Source organism: Sinohyriopsis cumingii, chromosome 6, assembly GCF_028554795.1.
Source record: "Sinohyriopsis cumingii isolate HCF-2022 chromosome 6, ASM2855479v2, whole genome shotgun sequence".
NCBI classification, from domain to species: Eukaryota; Metazoa; Mollusca; class Bivalvia; order Unionida; family Unionidae; genus Sinohyriopsis; species Sinohyriopsis cumingii.
In genome coordinates this window covers 87,463,969-87,481,277 of record NC_142966.1, presented here as the reverse complement: position 1 = coordinate 87,481,277, position 17,309 = coordinate 87,463,969, and the positions used below count along the sequence as shown (strand labels likewise).

At 35.2% G+C, this 17,309-nt stretch overlaps 1 protein-coding gene across 1 annotated transcript in view; it reads right to left on the bottom strand.

Moving 5' to 3' along the window:
- LOC149797389 (POU domain, class 4, transcription factor 3-like) overlaps positions 1 to 17,309 on the bottom strand; it is a 38,889-nt gene that overhangs the window by 16,195 nt on the left and 5,385 nt on the right. The window contains exon 2 of the mRNA XM_089962163.1: positions 11,540 to 11,608. Within this exon, the coding sequence (XP_089818289.1) occupies positions 11,540 to 11,608 (69 nt within the window). The remainder of the gene's footprint in view (positions 1 to 11,539; positions 11,609 to 17,309) is intronic.

Here is a 17,309-nt window from a genome sequence, read left to right as displayed (position 1 = left end):
TTTGTACTTCATTTATCCACTTTACAATACTCGTTAAAAAGCATTCGTAGAGTTACATGATACATTTTATTTAAATATTCTCTATCAACGTCAAAATCTCCCTTGCATGTTTCTTATAAAATTCAGCTAATAACTAACATAGCTTCTGTATTTATAAAGTAATATATACAAGTAATATATATATATATATATATATATATATATATATATATATATATATATATATATATATATATATATATATATATATATATATATATATATATATATAATCTAGATATCTCTCGTAAAACCTAGAGATAACATGCCTAACTGCCCTCCCCTCGTAACTTATAAAACTAAACTAACATGTATAATTCCCCCCCCCCCGCCGCTCTCTCTCTCTCTCTCTCTCTCTCTCTCTCCACTTCACGTAATATCCCGGTCCGAAGGCCGACCGAAGGGGCACCCCATGGGCGCGAAAAATCAGAAACGTTAAGGTCCTGGATTCATTTTTTCTTAGCGTCACATGGTGAAAATTATGCCCAGGAAGCGCTTAAAATGCACAAGCTTCTGGAGTTAGCTCTCTGAACCGCCACCAGGGTTTAAATCCTATTGACCCTACCCAAGCGATACTTCCCAATGATATTTCTGGATTCGCATCCACTCCCCATGAAATAAACTCGACGAAAATATGTATTTTCTTTCTCGCAGTTTTTAGAGTAGAACGTGCAAACAACTCTTAACCTCAAACACAACAACCAATAAATGACCAATCTATCAGCATTTGGTTATTCATTTTCAAGAAAAGGACTAATTTATGTCGCATACTGACTGAAAATATTAATGGAAAATTGACTGAGGTTTGGAATTATGGAGCAAAGATTACGCCAGGGCAGTTGAGCTCCATCAGTTTTAATTAGGACACTTCACGAGCCCTATTTTCATTGCTTCGAGGCCTACGATATATTAACGCTGCAGAGAGCGATACCGATAAAGTTCTCAGAGACATACTTCTCATACACGATATATTTATGCAAGAAAGCGATTCTTTTGATATATGCGATACAATAATGTTGTAAAGATATATTATGACAAACTTTTCATATACGATATATTAATGATGTTTTTGATCAATCGATTAATCAATCGAGAGATACTGACCTGCATATCATATACGATATACGATATACCAATGTTGTAGAGAGACATTGACAAGCTTCTGGTATATGGGCTTTAGTTTCAAGAATACATATATAAGGTAAAAATTAGTTGATGATATTAAGAACACTTATAGATGTTCATTAAACAGAGCAGAAAGAAAGTAGGCTTCAAAAGACGAGAATCAACATAATTTCGATAAATGAAAGCCGCCTCAAACATTAGTCTCTAGACGGTTCCATGATCACAACGGAAAGGGTAAACAATCATCATTCAAAGTACCACACATGACGACTTATGGTCTTAAGACAAGTGACAGAAAGAGTGAGAAACAACAAACTTTTTAAAATTCAACAAATAATTTATTTCCCTGGAATGCAAAATCAAAATATTAAAAAGGAACTTACGGTATTGCGAATCGAATTTAAATCCCAAATAATCATAGAATTACAGACACGAGTCCTAGCGATTAATGTTCAGAATAAACTTTAGTGGAAATCCAAACTAAATCCAACGCTGGAAGTGTTGATGTCTCTGTGGTGGCCCATGGAGTGGTGATGTGCCAACAGTCTTTAGTTGAACCACAATAATACAATCAAAGAATAAATCCTTATTTGAAATGTCACAGTAGATTCAGGCATCTCATGCTTTATCCAAGAATGTCAATTTTCTAGCATTTTGTATTTCCAGATAAGAATCGCTTGAATTAAATAATTTGAATAAGTAACATTCCAGCCCAAATGAGTTACTGGACATAACAATAATACAACTGATTCTGCTACAATCTTACAGCACGAAAAATTCATTTCTAGAAAAACAAGATTATATAGTGTTCTACCTGACCTCAGGTCACAATTGGCATTTTCTATGTAAAACCAAAAAAAATAAAATATTACCTAATGGAAAGTTTTCTAATGGAAGGCTCCAAATGTTTACCATATAAAATCTTAGTTATAATTAGACGTGTGTTTCTAAAATTAATTTGTGAAATTTAAACAAGAGGTAGACCAGGCATTTCATAAGAAATTTAAAACATTCCAGACTCAGATTGAGATAAACATGTTTACTACAAAATTAAAATCAATGATTTAGGCAATGTAGAGAATGAAATAGACTTTGTACAAGGTCAGGTCCAAAATATAATTATCCATAGCATATAATGAAAATAACAAATATAAAAAATAACAAAAAATCAATGCAAATTAAATATGCATAACACATTTAAATAATCATCGTTCAAAGTATTACACTCTCAATGGTAAATACATTTCGTGGAAATATATATATATATATATATATATATATATATATATATATATATATATATATATATATATATATATATATATATATATATATATATATATATATATGAGCAAAGCTGCACTATTAACATACGTCATTACCTGATATTTGCTATAATTCTTAAGTTTTTGAGGAATTGGTGGCTTTAACCAGACACATTTAAAGGCTAGGTCTCACGTAAGAATATAACGAACTGTAGTTTGTGGATTATACACAAACACAAATGTTAGTTTTGTATCTTTAATTACATATTCATCGTTGTCGTTCCCACGATTATAATCATCCTATTGGCCATTCTCCCATTTTCTGTTAAATTCAGGCAACAATCGAAATTCACTTTGAGGTAGCATACTGATCATTTGACAAAGCAAAACGACTTGTTCAAACAGATGTTTACCTTGTATATTCGATAAACTTACATTCTGATGAAAAATGTAAACATTTGATGAATAGCAATCAGGTCTTGTACTTATAGTTTAGATGAAACGTAAGTTAGACGTGATCAGACTCGAATATGTCTAGCATTCTTGACTGATCGGACTTTAATGTCCCTAACATTTTTTACTAATCGGTATGTGCGTGTCGGATTTGGATTATGGGCGTAGCTTTAACAATTTTTCAGTCATATCACTATAACGTCTGCAGTGTGGTAGTTTATAGTGATGTATAGCACTGGAGCATCATGCCGGGAACATGTAGCATGATGTCCCACCCAGTCACATTATCCTGACACCAGGTCGACCAGTCCTAACACTAACCTATTAATGCTGAGCGCCTAGCGAGGCAGCTGTTAGTGCCATTTTATATGTCTTCGGTATGACTTGGCCGGGGTTCGAACCCACGATCTTCCGCATCAGAGGCCACCGGAGCGGTTTGAATAATCGGACTCGAATGTGTCTATCATTGTTGTCTGGTCGGACTTAGATTTGTCTATCACTGTTGACTAATCGGACTCAAATTTATATGTCCTTGTTGGCTGATTAGATTCGAATGTGTCTATCAATGTTGTCTGGGATAGAAAACGTGACAAAAGGAATACTTTCTAAATGCCATCTGAGCTACACACCTTAAAAATTGTCCAATTCTAGATGAAATGCAAACTTTGACTGAAAATGGCGCATTGATATCATTCATGCATTGAAACCTCTCTCGCGCACGCAAAGACATACACGAATGTACACATATGTACTCAGTGACATTTAAGCAATAACTTCTCCAACGTCGTTTTCCTTTTTAAAGGGAGAGGAGAAAACATGCATTCAAATAATAAATTTCAATAACAAATTGCACAGGCAAAAGGAGCATGGCTACGTAAAAAGATCCAAAATGAGAGAGAGAGAGAGAGAGAGAGAGAGAGAGAGCCTTGTAGTTATTTTGAAATAGTTTAGCATAGAGACCTTGATGAGGGTAATAGATCATTTTTCCTATTATACTTTACCCCATAGCGACTAGTGAACGACTACAGAGTTATTTTAGGATCGAGCGCTGAAAAGCCTCCCCGTTTGACACGTACACAGTACTAAATCAAATGGAAGTATTCGAAAGCAAATTAAAGTAGTAATCCGAGGTGACATTAATGAAGAAGAACGGTATGCCTAAGTTACAGAAGAAAAAATGGGAAGACAATCAACCCGTAAGACTTGGCTGTTGTTTGAAATAATGGGCGCAAGTTGCCCGCATGTTACCAATCTATTGCACAGCCATGTAACGCCACTTCCAATTATGCTTCCTTGATACAACGCGTTCCATCGAATTCGATCTAAACATGTTTAAGCCCTCCAACCTATCATTTTTTACCATACATATTTTATTTAGCATTAGATTTACGTTTCAGTACATATGTATCGTATGTCTTTATTTATATACACCCACACACAGAAATCACTGATATATGTACATACTGAGAAACGCAATATAATTTCTCATGCGTCTACCATATTGTGCTCTATAAATAGTATTATATACCTTCTTTTCTCATTAAGATCTTACGATTTAACCACCTGCAGTAAAAGCAGTGATTACATTTTCGTATTATCAGTTGCATTCCAAACATTTTGTGCCATATCAGAACTAGCCTTTGCGTTGCAGTTACTGATATCTATCTATCTGATAATAAATCATGATCATCCTCGTAATTTTATGGTAAATTATACCACATTTATGTAGAAATATATCAGAAATACAAATGGAGCCTGACTGGTCGTTGCATTATGCGCCAAAACATACAATGAGAAAATAAGTGTTTCAAATCGCTATACAAAGTATTACATGTTGTGTTCTGACATCACTAACCGTCATATCTTCACATTCAAACGTCGATAACTAAAGATAAAAGGTATTAATGCAATTAGATACATATAAGAAACATTACGAGCTCGTTAGGGATGGAAGTGTACCCGCCCCAGCCACCCGGACTGGGACAGATTTTGAACCACTCAGAAATACCCGGCCCGGTCGGGTAGTTTACTGCTGAGCACCCGGTAACCGGCAAAATGTCACTACCCGTCCATCCCTACTTGGCTTTATATCAGCTTTTCTGGGGACAATCCTAATGAATTTCTCTTTCTCTCTGTTTCTCTCTCTCTCTCTCTCTCTGAAGGCCACATCAACAGATACTTGTAGAGTGCGCGATTTAAATTAAAATTGTTTTAAATAATTCACGTGTTTTAGTCATAACATTATGGATTAGAAATGGAAACAACTACAATATCTTGAAGACAATTTCGAATGTTAAGATTTTGTGGATCCGAAAGACCGTTCATGTTTCTTCAAATGTACGACAGAACTATCGATAGGTCCCAAACTGTCAATACCTAACTTGTGTACATTGAATTAAAAACGTCTCCTTGATGCTATGCACATAATAAATTGATTCACATTGTTGTCAAGTTTTTCGGGGGTCTTCAATATATAATCAAGTCGCAAACCTGTTTGCAAAATACTGTTATGTGGATTTAATCATTCATCTAGGAAAATTGTAATGCAGTTTTACTTCAGTCCACTATATGTAACGTTATATATCTTGGATGGTATGTGTATTTTCATTTCACGATTGAATACAGGTTATAATTTTGATAACATTAAATTAATGGTTGACTGATGGATCCAGAAATAAATGTATTGATTTGAAAGTAATAAAAAAATCTATCAAATTTCATTTGCTTTGTACAGTAACCGAACGCGGGAAAACCAACACCTGTGTTTACCTCTAATTTTTCAGGTGAGAAATGGTAGCTTTTAAAGCTATACTTTTATAAACCAACGTCAGTGTGTGCATAGGAACAAATAAGTTATTTCAACTTGCCTTAACAACACGTTGAATACGCGTTACAAAACCTATACAGCGGTCTAAGCTGTTTAAGGTTAGACATATTTAGAACTTTTATGAGTTTTTGCCTATATATCTGTCTGAAATAGTGTACTGTACAATTACATTCATACATACATACATACATACATACATGCACGCATGCATGCATACATACGCGCACACGTACGCACATACATACATACATACATACGCACGCACACACGCACGAACACATACATATATCATACATACATACATTCATACATACATACATACATACATACATACATACATACATACATACATACATACATCGTGGGTCGGTGGTTGTTTCCGGGGTTTTCCCGGGTCCTTCCTCCACCATTAACACTGGCCGCCATGTATAGCCTATCGTGTGCTGAAAAATGGCGTTAAACCCCAGAACAACATACGTACGTACATACATACATACATACATACATACATGCAAGGTAATGTCGATGCCACAAATTTGTATAATAATATCGCATTTTACAGGTCATGATGACCTTGCATACAGCTTTAATACAATTGATGCATGAATCCCCTTATGTTATAAAATGAGACACACGTCAACGCATGGCCCCGTCTATTTCACTAAACGAGGAAGTACACTGTTAATGCGGTTGACGTATCAAACTGAGGTGAAACGGTGGAATAATTTATCGGCTTGCCCATTATATGTCAGCTGACACGTGCATGACATGCTCCAGGTCGCGCGTGTCTGAAACGACACAGTATACATCAACTGAATGAAAGTCATAATGTTGCAGTCTGTAAATAGGGTAGGATGAATTGCTCAATTTTGCTTACATAATTTGTCCACTTACAGTTCAAAATGTATAAAGTTAACAAACGATGAGCACATACAAATTTCATCTCTCTTTTTTTTTTCAAACATTTTGTAATATTAAATATTCATAATATTTCTCACGAATGTTAAATCTTCCTTCAGGCACCCCCCCCCCCGCCCCACATATCATTGTAATAGGTGAAACAATTCTGTTGCCGTACCTGTAGCCAGCAGTTTTGTTGTAAGGTAACGTGGGAATATCGGGGTGCGTTAGTTGATGAAATCAATTCCTTTCGGAGCAGTGTCATCCATTAATTCACGCCCTCAGGCATATTTTATGTATGCTCATACAACATTCGGACGCCGTCGTTTTACATCGGAGAGTCTGGACTCACCGAACAAAACTGTAACGACAACTTTCCGTTATGTAGCATATCTTACCTTCGTGAACAAAGGAGTAAAATGAACGTTAAGTCTATAAATCGATAGCAATTATTTTCACAATATATCCAGTTTAAATGATTCATTGAAACTTATAAAATAAAACGAAGCGCGTGTTTGGATTTGGGCTCATGATGCAAGTGGATTGTGTGATACCGACTACCGGTAACTCCACTCCCTAGTGATGGCTCAATAATATTTTCATTGACAAGTAACTCTCAGTTATTTTCCCAGTCGTCGATACTGTAAAAACCTACTCAAATCGATGGCTCTCAAATACACCTCAATACTGTAAAAACCTATTAAAATCGATAACTCTCAAATACACCTCAATACTGTAAAAACCTATTAAAATCGATAGCTCTTTCAAACACATCTCAACCATGCATATATTGTAACAGAACAATTCTAAATTACGTACGATCTGATCAGTAAGTAGTGATGATGCTTGAATGGGTTTTCAAACAGGTCCCTAAATCCAATGTTATGAAAAATCTATTACAAACACAATGATACGGTTCTAAGGCATAATGGGCACACATTTTTATCTGAAGCACATAATATAAGAAATAGTATACACTTCCATACATTATTGTAAGAAACATAAAGTATTTACTATTTGTGTTTACGTCTCGTTTCTAGCTTCTGTTTTTTTAAATTCTTATTTATTTGATTATGGGGAGTCGGTTTTGGGAAGGTATTTCTCTAACCGAGTACTCGGGCATTTTAACAGACGTCATAATGTATAGTATTCACCGGACTAAATTACAGTAGTATGAATTTGTTTCAAAAAATGAATTCTTAATTGCTTAACACAGGAAATCCTCGGGATATGTTCATGTATACGTCTTAAGTAATTTAAGATATTAATAATAGTTTGTATTATGTGTTTGGTTCGTGTTTTGCAGCACGTGTGGTGAAGTACCGATCCACCATCGGTAAGACTTACCGATGGGCCATACGAAATGTAGATTAAGAAAAGCAAGTGTGAAATAATTGTCTCAGTAATGGGTGGTCATTCACTGATTAGTGAAGATTGTTTGCATTATTTTCGGCGTTTAAGAACCATTCAGTTGACAGTAACTGTTGTCTTTATCTCCTTGGAAATATGGGAAATATCGATCTCAAGCCATAATCAAGTAGAGATTGTTTGATTCGGTCCATTGTGAAAGCCTTGCGTGTTCCATTTTAATTAAAATTCCAATTGTATCGCATGATGTATTTAACATGGTCGCATAATATAAGTTTGGCCATCCATTTTTATAACTGAGTTCTAAACTCATCAAATTGAGGACTTTTTCATAAATGATCTATTCGACATTCATAAACTTTAATATTTTACTCTTTTATTAACATTTCCATAATTTGTATAATATAATTTCCAAAACTCCTAACTTTTGAGTCGTAGGACTTCGTTATTTTTTTATGCTAATCGGAGATTTTTGATGAATATAATATTTTAGGCATGTAGTCTGTCTTTAGAAAGCAAAATGCAAACTACTAGAAAAGAGTCTTAAGAAAGGCAGCAAACAGCAACTTTTATTTATATATTCTTCGTGATGTACAGAAATTAAATAAAGGAGATGCGTTTGTTGTTGGAGAGAGCGATCACGTGCCTTGGTGTAAGAAACCCCCGGACCTCTCCTAGTTCTTGTTGAAAAAAAAAATATTCTTTTATAAAATTAAAACGTGTTATTCGGAGCCCCTGGGATATATCCCCAGTCCCCCCCCCCCCCCCCCCGTCGACCCTGTATATATTATATCCGTTGTGTTTATTATATGCTCTGACTTTACGGGAAACCTCCCTCCACCGAAAACTCCAATTAACATGTCCAATAAACTTGTATATTTACGTCGTGTGATACAATATATAGATTTACGCCGTGTGATAAAATATATAGATTTACGTCTTATGTTAAAATATATAGACTTACGTCGTGTGATATAATATATAGAACAATTTCTGGGCCTGCTGTGATCGGTAATCTTCAATACTACATAGTGCAACACGAGTTACCATTCTCAAATAAGCTTATGGACTAAGGGAGGTAAGCGAATCAAGGATATTGGTTACACGACATAGCGAGTACAGGCAACAAAGCCCGAATGAGATGATTTGCCAGGTATATAGACGGTACGTAAACTCTCTTTTAAGATGATTTGCCAGACATATAGACGGTATATGAACTCTCTTTAAGATGATTTGCCAGGCATATAGACGGTATATGAACTCTCTTTTAAGATGCTTCGCCAGGCATATAGACGGTATATGAACTCTCTTTAGGATGATTTGCCAGGCATATAGACGGTACATAAACTCTCTTTTAAGATGATTTGCCAGGCATATAGACGGTACATGAACTCTCTTTAAGATGATTTGCCAGGCATATAGACGGTACATGAACTCTCTTTTAAGATGCTTCGCCAGGCATATAGACGGTATATGAACTTTCTATGAACTTTCTTTTAAAATGATTTTCCAGGCATATAGAATGTGAACTCTCGTTATTCCCAAAAAGTTATTTGATACTTAAGGTATTCGTTTGTAAACTTGCTCATCACACATTGGTTACCGTGATATATTTTAATAGCTTTTAATTCATGACGATGGTAATAACGACGAAGATAATGGTGATGATACCAGATGTTACTATTTAGCTTTCATCTGAGACATATGTTTTATTTTTTGTTAGAGATGACAACGTCGATGTCCTGGTTAATATTTTGTGTTAAGGCTTTACAAGTAAGATACTGGTGGTCGAACACTTTATTGCACTTAACATTTGGCCTTTATATTACCATGTTTGTAACCTTATTTACCTCATTTCGAAATGGGCGTAGCAACGGTTGTCTTTATCAAAGGTTGTACGATGTGATTGCACGAGAGCTAAACAACGCCATGTATTCAGCCCCAAAACAAAACAACAACAAAAAGAAAGTTTGGGTTGTTCTGAGCTGAAATAAAATACCCAACGTCTGGTTTTGCATCTTTATAGTGTTAAACAAAATTAAAGAGACAGTCTAGTACATAATGATCTAATATTCCTGTCAAATCAACTCGTAGACTATGGGACTCGATCTTTGATTTTATAGTCTATGTATGTACTGTCATAACATTGCTCGCTTATGAATTGCCATTGTAAATTTGTCTTATACTGTATTAATAATTTGGAGCTGTGGTAGCTCAGTGGTTGGCGTGCCAGACTTGCGACCAAAAGAGTGCGGGTTCGTGTCCTACCATCAGATCAGCCGGTTCAGCCACTGTGATTGTCTTTGGGTAAGACACTTTGTTCAGTTGCCTCGGCATTAAATAACACTTGTTTTGCCATAGCGCAAAAAGAGAGGAAGAACTAAGCCAAGTAATTAAGGGACCTTCCATTTAATTTTCTGTGGTGATGTTGGGGAACTATACTTTTCTTTCTTTAACCTCAAGATAATTTTGTTGTGTTGATTAATACTGTCACTAGTTCTTTTTATCACAATTAAGGTCAATACTGTTTTTCAAGCTATTTGGGGGCAGGGAAATCTAAGTCCCGTCCCCGCCCAAAAATATATATAAAAATAAAATAATAATAACGAAATGAAGGGGAAAAATTGTTTTGACCGCTATAATCTAATCATGCAAAAACATGGAAAAGTTATCCGTATTACTTTTTTTTTAGCAGAGAGAAAAATTTAAAATAATACCGTTGAAAAGCCCGGCTTAGCAGAGTAACAGAACGCGATCAATTTTTCGCAGGTTGTTTATATATCAGCCTTTGGGATGAACACATGAACTTGTTTACACCTATATTCACTGTTGAACCCTAGTTGTCAACGGACACTATTGTCAACCTAACATGAACTCGTTTACACCTATATTCACTGTTGAACCCTAGTTGTCAACGGACACTATTGTCAACCTAACATGAACTCGTTTACACCTATATTCACTGTTGAACCCTATTTGTCAACGGACACTATTGTCAACCTATCCGCTCCTTCATCCACCCGCTCTTGCTGACAACGTTGACTTCACGTTGTGGGAGGGAAATTGACAACTGCATGCACCCGGTAAGCAAAGTATATTTGAGTGAGAGGGGGATTCTCGGCGTCCAAGACTGACCATAAGAAGTGATACGTTGCCTACGGTTTACGTACCGAAATATCTTTGCATGTGTGTATTCTGAATATTGCTTTTAAAGGACCACTGCATGATAACAGCGTCTGGAGTATAGCTTATTTCTGACTGAAATGAACAAAATCAGCGCACAAACAGTTAGTAATGACTCCAGTAAACGGACAATGACCACACTTTCGCTGCTGTATGAAGGACGAGTTTATCCGCATTCATGACAGAAAGAAAGAAAAAAAAAAAACGCTAATGTCGATCCGAATCGTTGTTATAGTATTTTAAAGATTGAAGATATATATGGGGTGCTAGATGTTGACGCATATTAAATACCAGTAATGATTTGTAACGTTTAAAGCTACGTGTTTGAAAATACTATGATATGTTAAAAGAAGGAAATGTCCTAGCGTTGGATACATACCTTTCCCCATAGATACTGATCATGTTCAGCGTTAGAAATATCACGTCCACCACCAAGTGACGTCAACGTCTGCAAGAACAAAGAAAGAACTATGATGATAAGTGCAACACCTAAAAGATGTATCAATAATCTGCTACTTTTTTAAGGAGAGATTATAATTGGCATACATTTCTTTATATCCATTCAAAAGAGAGCGTGCGTCTCCATCGTTACTTATTGGCATTCTATGTTTGTGAATATCATGACGATGATCGTGACCATGAACATCACGATAAAGATGACGATGATGATGATCATCATCATCGGACTGCTCCAGTGCCCTAGTGGCTAGAGCGTCCGCCTCGGATACTGGAGGCCGTGGGTTCGATTCCCGGTCGTTAAAAATCCAAATCACACACACACACACACACACACAATCATCATCATCATCGTGACAACGACTATGTTGATCCTAACAATAATGATGACGTTACTGAAGATAAATATACTAGATTAATATGGGTGATATGTTCACACCTCGACAAAACAGTCCCTAATTGTATGTCATGTACAAGCGTACAAAGTTACATGCGGCTGCAAAGTAATGTACACAATCAAGAAAGGTGAGAGAACTGCTTCAAGATCTCCCTACAAATGTAAGACCTTGTTTCTGATTATTGTTTTTTTTTCCCCACATATTTTCTGTGTAATATATGTTATATACAGTAAATATTGTACTAAGATGATGTTGTGAATGAATGAAATGCAAATTATTTGTCTATTCTGTTTATATTAAATATATAGATAGACATATAGGTTTCATTGAGAGAGAGAGAGAGAGAGAGAGAGAGAGAGAGAGAGGCGATATTGTGGCTGAAAAAGCTAGTGTGGTTTTATGTAAACCGTCATATTACGAAAGCCCATCTAAACTCATTCTTGATGCAACATTTCTTGCATGTATCTAATTTAATCTCATCTCAGCTTTTATCACCAGCAGCTAAAGGTAAAGATTTTCCTGCAAAAGACCTAAGTTTCTAATTCTCGCTTAAAGTCTGTTATCGTTTCTATTGTAGGGAATAATTGATGCCAGCTATATCAGAGAACAATTAAAACAGCTACTGACAGAGAAATGCAGCCGACAGATATAAAATGGTTACCTGGGATTAATTACACTTGATTAAACCTTTTTTTTAAAGAAGAAATTAGAATACCAATCTGGCGAAATTAGCACTCTAACGAAAATATGATCCGTGTAGGCATACAAATGAACGTAACACGTAGGAATTATTTCACTGAAGAGTGAATTAAATTTACTTAACGTGACAAAATACGACATAATAAATAATACATTTGTGATGATAACACTATTGGATAAATAAGTGCCGGGGACACTGAACGAGATCAGCTGATTTTAATTAAATCGGCAACAAGATTTTGAGTTTTTACATTTTTCTTATTGGAAAGTTTGATACATACATACATACATACATACATACATACATACATACATACATACATACGGTAATGAGAGTTTCAGGATGACGACAATGATAGACATGAGTGTCATTGACATTTACAAGTATCTAAGTGTTGATATTGCTTCGGCTTATACAAATCAGGTTCTTCACTATCAATGTAACAATCTTTACAATGAATAATTTGAAAAGAAATGTTTAAACTTGGCGGAAAGGTGAGATCTTCAAGTTGAACTTTATTTCAGTTGAGAAACAGCATTCTTGATGAAGAAATGGACTCTTTTGGAAGAATTTTTGGAATGAAACACAACTTCATCTTCTTTTTAACAACAATAATATATATGTTCACTTTTCGGGAAGGGCTTCTGACAAATCTTAGCAATGAAATGAATGAAATTGTGAAGATAGTGACTTTTTATTGCTATTAATAACCATCTCATTGACATGAACGGACATGATAAGAACGTTACATGAAAATCATCACGATGATCTGTATTTCCTTCCGTAAAGACAACAAAACCGAACAATGTCAATTTTCCCGTTTTCAATTTCTTTCTTACACCTTTAACGCCTCCCTTGGACTGGTACGAATTGATTGCAACTGGTACAACTAAATTACTGGGTCATTAAACATTGGTACCGGTACATCTGCAAATTAAGATGAAATTTAACTCGGGGACCTGGCATGGAATGCAGAGATAACGACGGACCTTATCCTAATCGTGCTCCCACGGGAGAGATGGCAATCTGCCGAACTGACAACTAGTCTGATGGTATTACACAATTGGACTATAATAATCAGCATGTCAGATCAAAAGAAATATATTGTTCTGGACTCTTTCTTCCAAATTAATCAAAGTCTCTCGTTGTAAAAAAAAAAAACAACAAAAAAAAACATTTAATTAATGCTGGAATTTACGTTTTCTGTTTAAGTACGCTTTCATTGATACACTCACTAAGATTTGTAAGTTCAGTTATTTCTTCATTTTCTATTTTAATTTGTCATAAATTTATGTATTAATTCATTTGTTTAAATCGTGACTCGCTTTTTCATCGTTCACATTCTCATAAATAATTCGTTTAGTTTAAACCTTCCTTATTTCAGAAACTTTGTAAAATGCATGTAATACAGGATTCTAGGGATTGAAAAAGCTAAGTTAGAGCACGATCCCCAATCAGTAACAAAGCATACAATTTAATAAATCTGGATGCTGATACAAAGAACACAATCCCCAAACAGCAACAAAAAAACATGCAACTTCATAAATTTGGATGCTGATACAACGAATATGATCCCCAATCAGTAACAAGACAATAAAACATCATAAATCTAGATGCTGATACAAATAATACGATCCCCAATCAGTAACAAAACATACAACATCATAAATCTTGGTGCTGATACAAATAATACGATCCTCAGTCAGTAACAGAATATACAACATCATAAATCTAGATGTTGATACAAATAATACGATCCCCAATCAGTAACAAAACATACAACATCATAAATCTGGGTGCTGATACAAATAATACGATCCCCAATCAGTAACAGAATATACAACATCATAAATCTAGATGCTGATACAAATAATACGATCCCCAATCAGTAACAAAACATACAACATCATAAATCTGGATGATGATACAAAGGATACGATCTCCAGTAAGTAACAAAACATACATCATAAATCTGGATGCTGATACAAAGAACACAATCCCCAATCAGTAACAGAACATAGAACACGGTCCCTAAACAGTAACAGAACATAGAACACAGTCCCGAAACAGTAACAGAACATAGAACATAGTCCCGAAACAGTAACAGAACATATAACACGGTCCCTAATATTAACAAAACATATAAAATCATAAATCTGGATGCTGATACAAAGAAAAGTACACCGCTCCGGTGGCCTAGTGGTTAGAGCGTCCGCCTCGGATGCGGGATGTCGTGGGTTCGATCCCCGACCGAGTCATACCAAAGACTTATAAAAATGGTCCTTACAGCTGCCTCGCTTAGCGCTCAGCATTAAGAGGTTAGTGTTAGGACTGGTCAGTGCTAGACATCACTATAAACTACCACACTGCAGCCATCGTAGCGATATGACTGAAATATTTTTAAAGCTACGTAAAAAATCGAAATCACACACACACACACACACACACACACACACACACACACACACACAAAAACACACACACAAACACACATAAAAGTACAAACGGAGTAGTTTCAATAATATCATATGTTACTAAAAGTAAACAAAGAAGGAAGGAAAAATGATGCAAAAGGTTGCGAGTTGTATCGATTAAACGACTACTTTAATCTTGTAGACATGCTTGTAATTTTCGAAAGAGAACATAGGGTTGCCAAATAATCAAGTTTCAGTTGCGAAAGCAGAAAGTAGTGTGTATACGATGACATCTCATATATAGGAGTATTCCCGACAGTCTACTTTGCTTTCTCTATTTCACCGCAGGAAAAAATCTTTTTGCCAGATACCAGATTCTACTATTAGTCATAATTTAAACTACTGCACTTTTTCTTTAGCATGTATTACCAGTCTCATTTTGATGACTAGCATGTATGACCAGTCTCATTTGATGACTAGTATGCATAACCTGTAACATTTGATGACTAGTATGCATAACCTGTGACATTTGATGACTAGCATGCATAACCTGTGAATTTGATGACGTGCCTATAAAAGCTGAAACATTTGATGACCAGGTTGTATAACCTGTGATATTCGATGACTTGCATGTATAACCTGTGACATTTGATGACTTGGATGCAAAACCTGAGCATGTATAACCTGTGACATTTGATGACGTGCATGTAAAACCTGAAACATCTGATGAGCAGCTTGTATAACCTGTGATATTCGATGACTTGCATGTATAACCTGTGACATTTGATGACTTGGATGCAAAACCTGAGACATTTGATGACTAGCATGTATAACCTGTGACATTTGATGACTTGCATGTATAACCTGTAAATTTGATGACTTGCATGTAAAACCTGAGACATTTGATGACTAGCATGTATAACCTGTGACATTTGATGACTTGCATGTATAACCTGTAAATTTGATGACCTGAGACATTTGATGACTAGCATGTATAACATGTGATATTTGATGACTTACATGTATAACCTGTTAATATGATGACTTGCATGTAAAGCCTGGAACATTTGATGAATAGCATACCAGCAGCAAGGAGTGATTTATTTTTTCTCGGGATGTATGATGTAACATATCTCTTTGGAAAAGAAAATTGCTTTTACAAACTTTACTCCTCAACAACTTCAAAAATATTTTTAATATCTTTCCTTGATCATGTCGATGACCATTTTTTTTCTAGGTGTAAAGAATAGTTTGTTACTATTAGAAATGATTGGTTATTTGATTGAATGAACTGTTTGTTTCTTTCACTTTCCATGGCATAACTACCTACAGACTGTTTTTCAAGCATTTCTTGTTCGTTATAAATATCTAAGAAGAGCTGTCTTTCATTATTATTTTTAGGTTAGCATGGCTGAAGACAAATTCATTTCACAGACGCAAACTCAACAGCCTAGCCATTTCTGGGCCATTATTCGTATTGGAACTACCGTGTTAACAACTGTTATACTCAAGAGGCGACAATACTCTGTCTTTGTACTTGGTGTGTTTGTCAAATTGCTGATAGTAAAAAAAAAAAGGGGGGGGGGCACCTAAAACTTAATTTAATTGTAAACAAAATGAAATAAACAGGTGCGAGGATGCAGTTCGGAAACACGCAAACTGTTAATAAGCATGACGTCACAATTACCAACAAAACATGCCTTCAAGCTGCTACTCGTCTTACCTTTATCGCGTTTGTATCTGTTTGCATACGGCCAATAGGAAAACGTTATAGGTAAAAAAAGAAAACAAATTTTGCTAGACAAAATTATTGCAAATTACCCCAACTTTTATTGCAATTATATTACTGTTTAATTTGGACTACGATATATTTCAAAAGGACTAGGTACAACTGTATACAATATTCATGAGAAAATGCGTTAAAAAAGAAGCAAATAAGAAACACGTGGTCATGATATCATTTTGATTCCTCTCTGTGAATAAAGTAACGTTATGAATTGCCAGAATTGTGATTCCAACCATTTTATCAAAAGTATCTACATCATGCAATCGTATAAACTATAGTTACTTAAACTAGTCGAGTCAACTGTACGAAAATTAAAATTTCAAATTCTTAATTTTACATTTGCCGTGATAATTTGTAATTCTTAGACTTATAAGTAATAAAAACATTGTCACTAT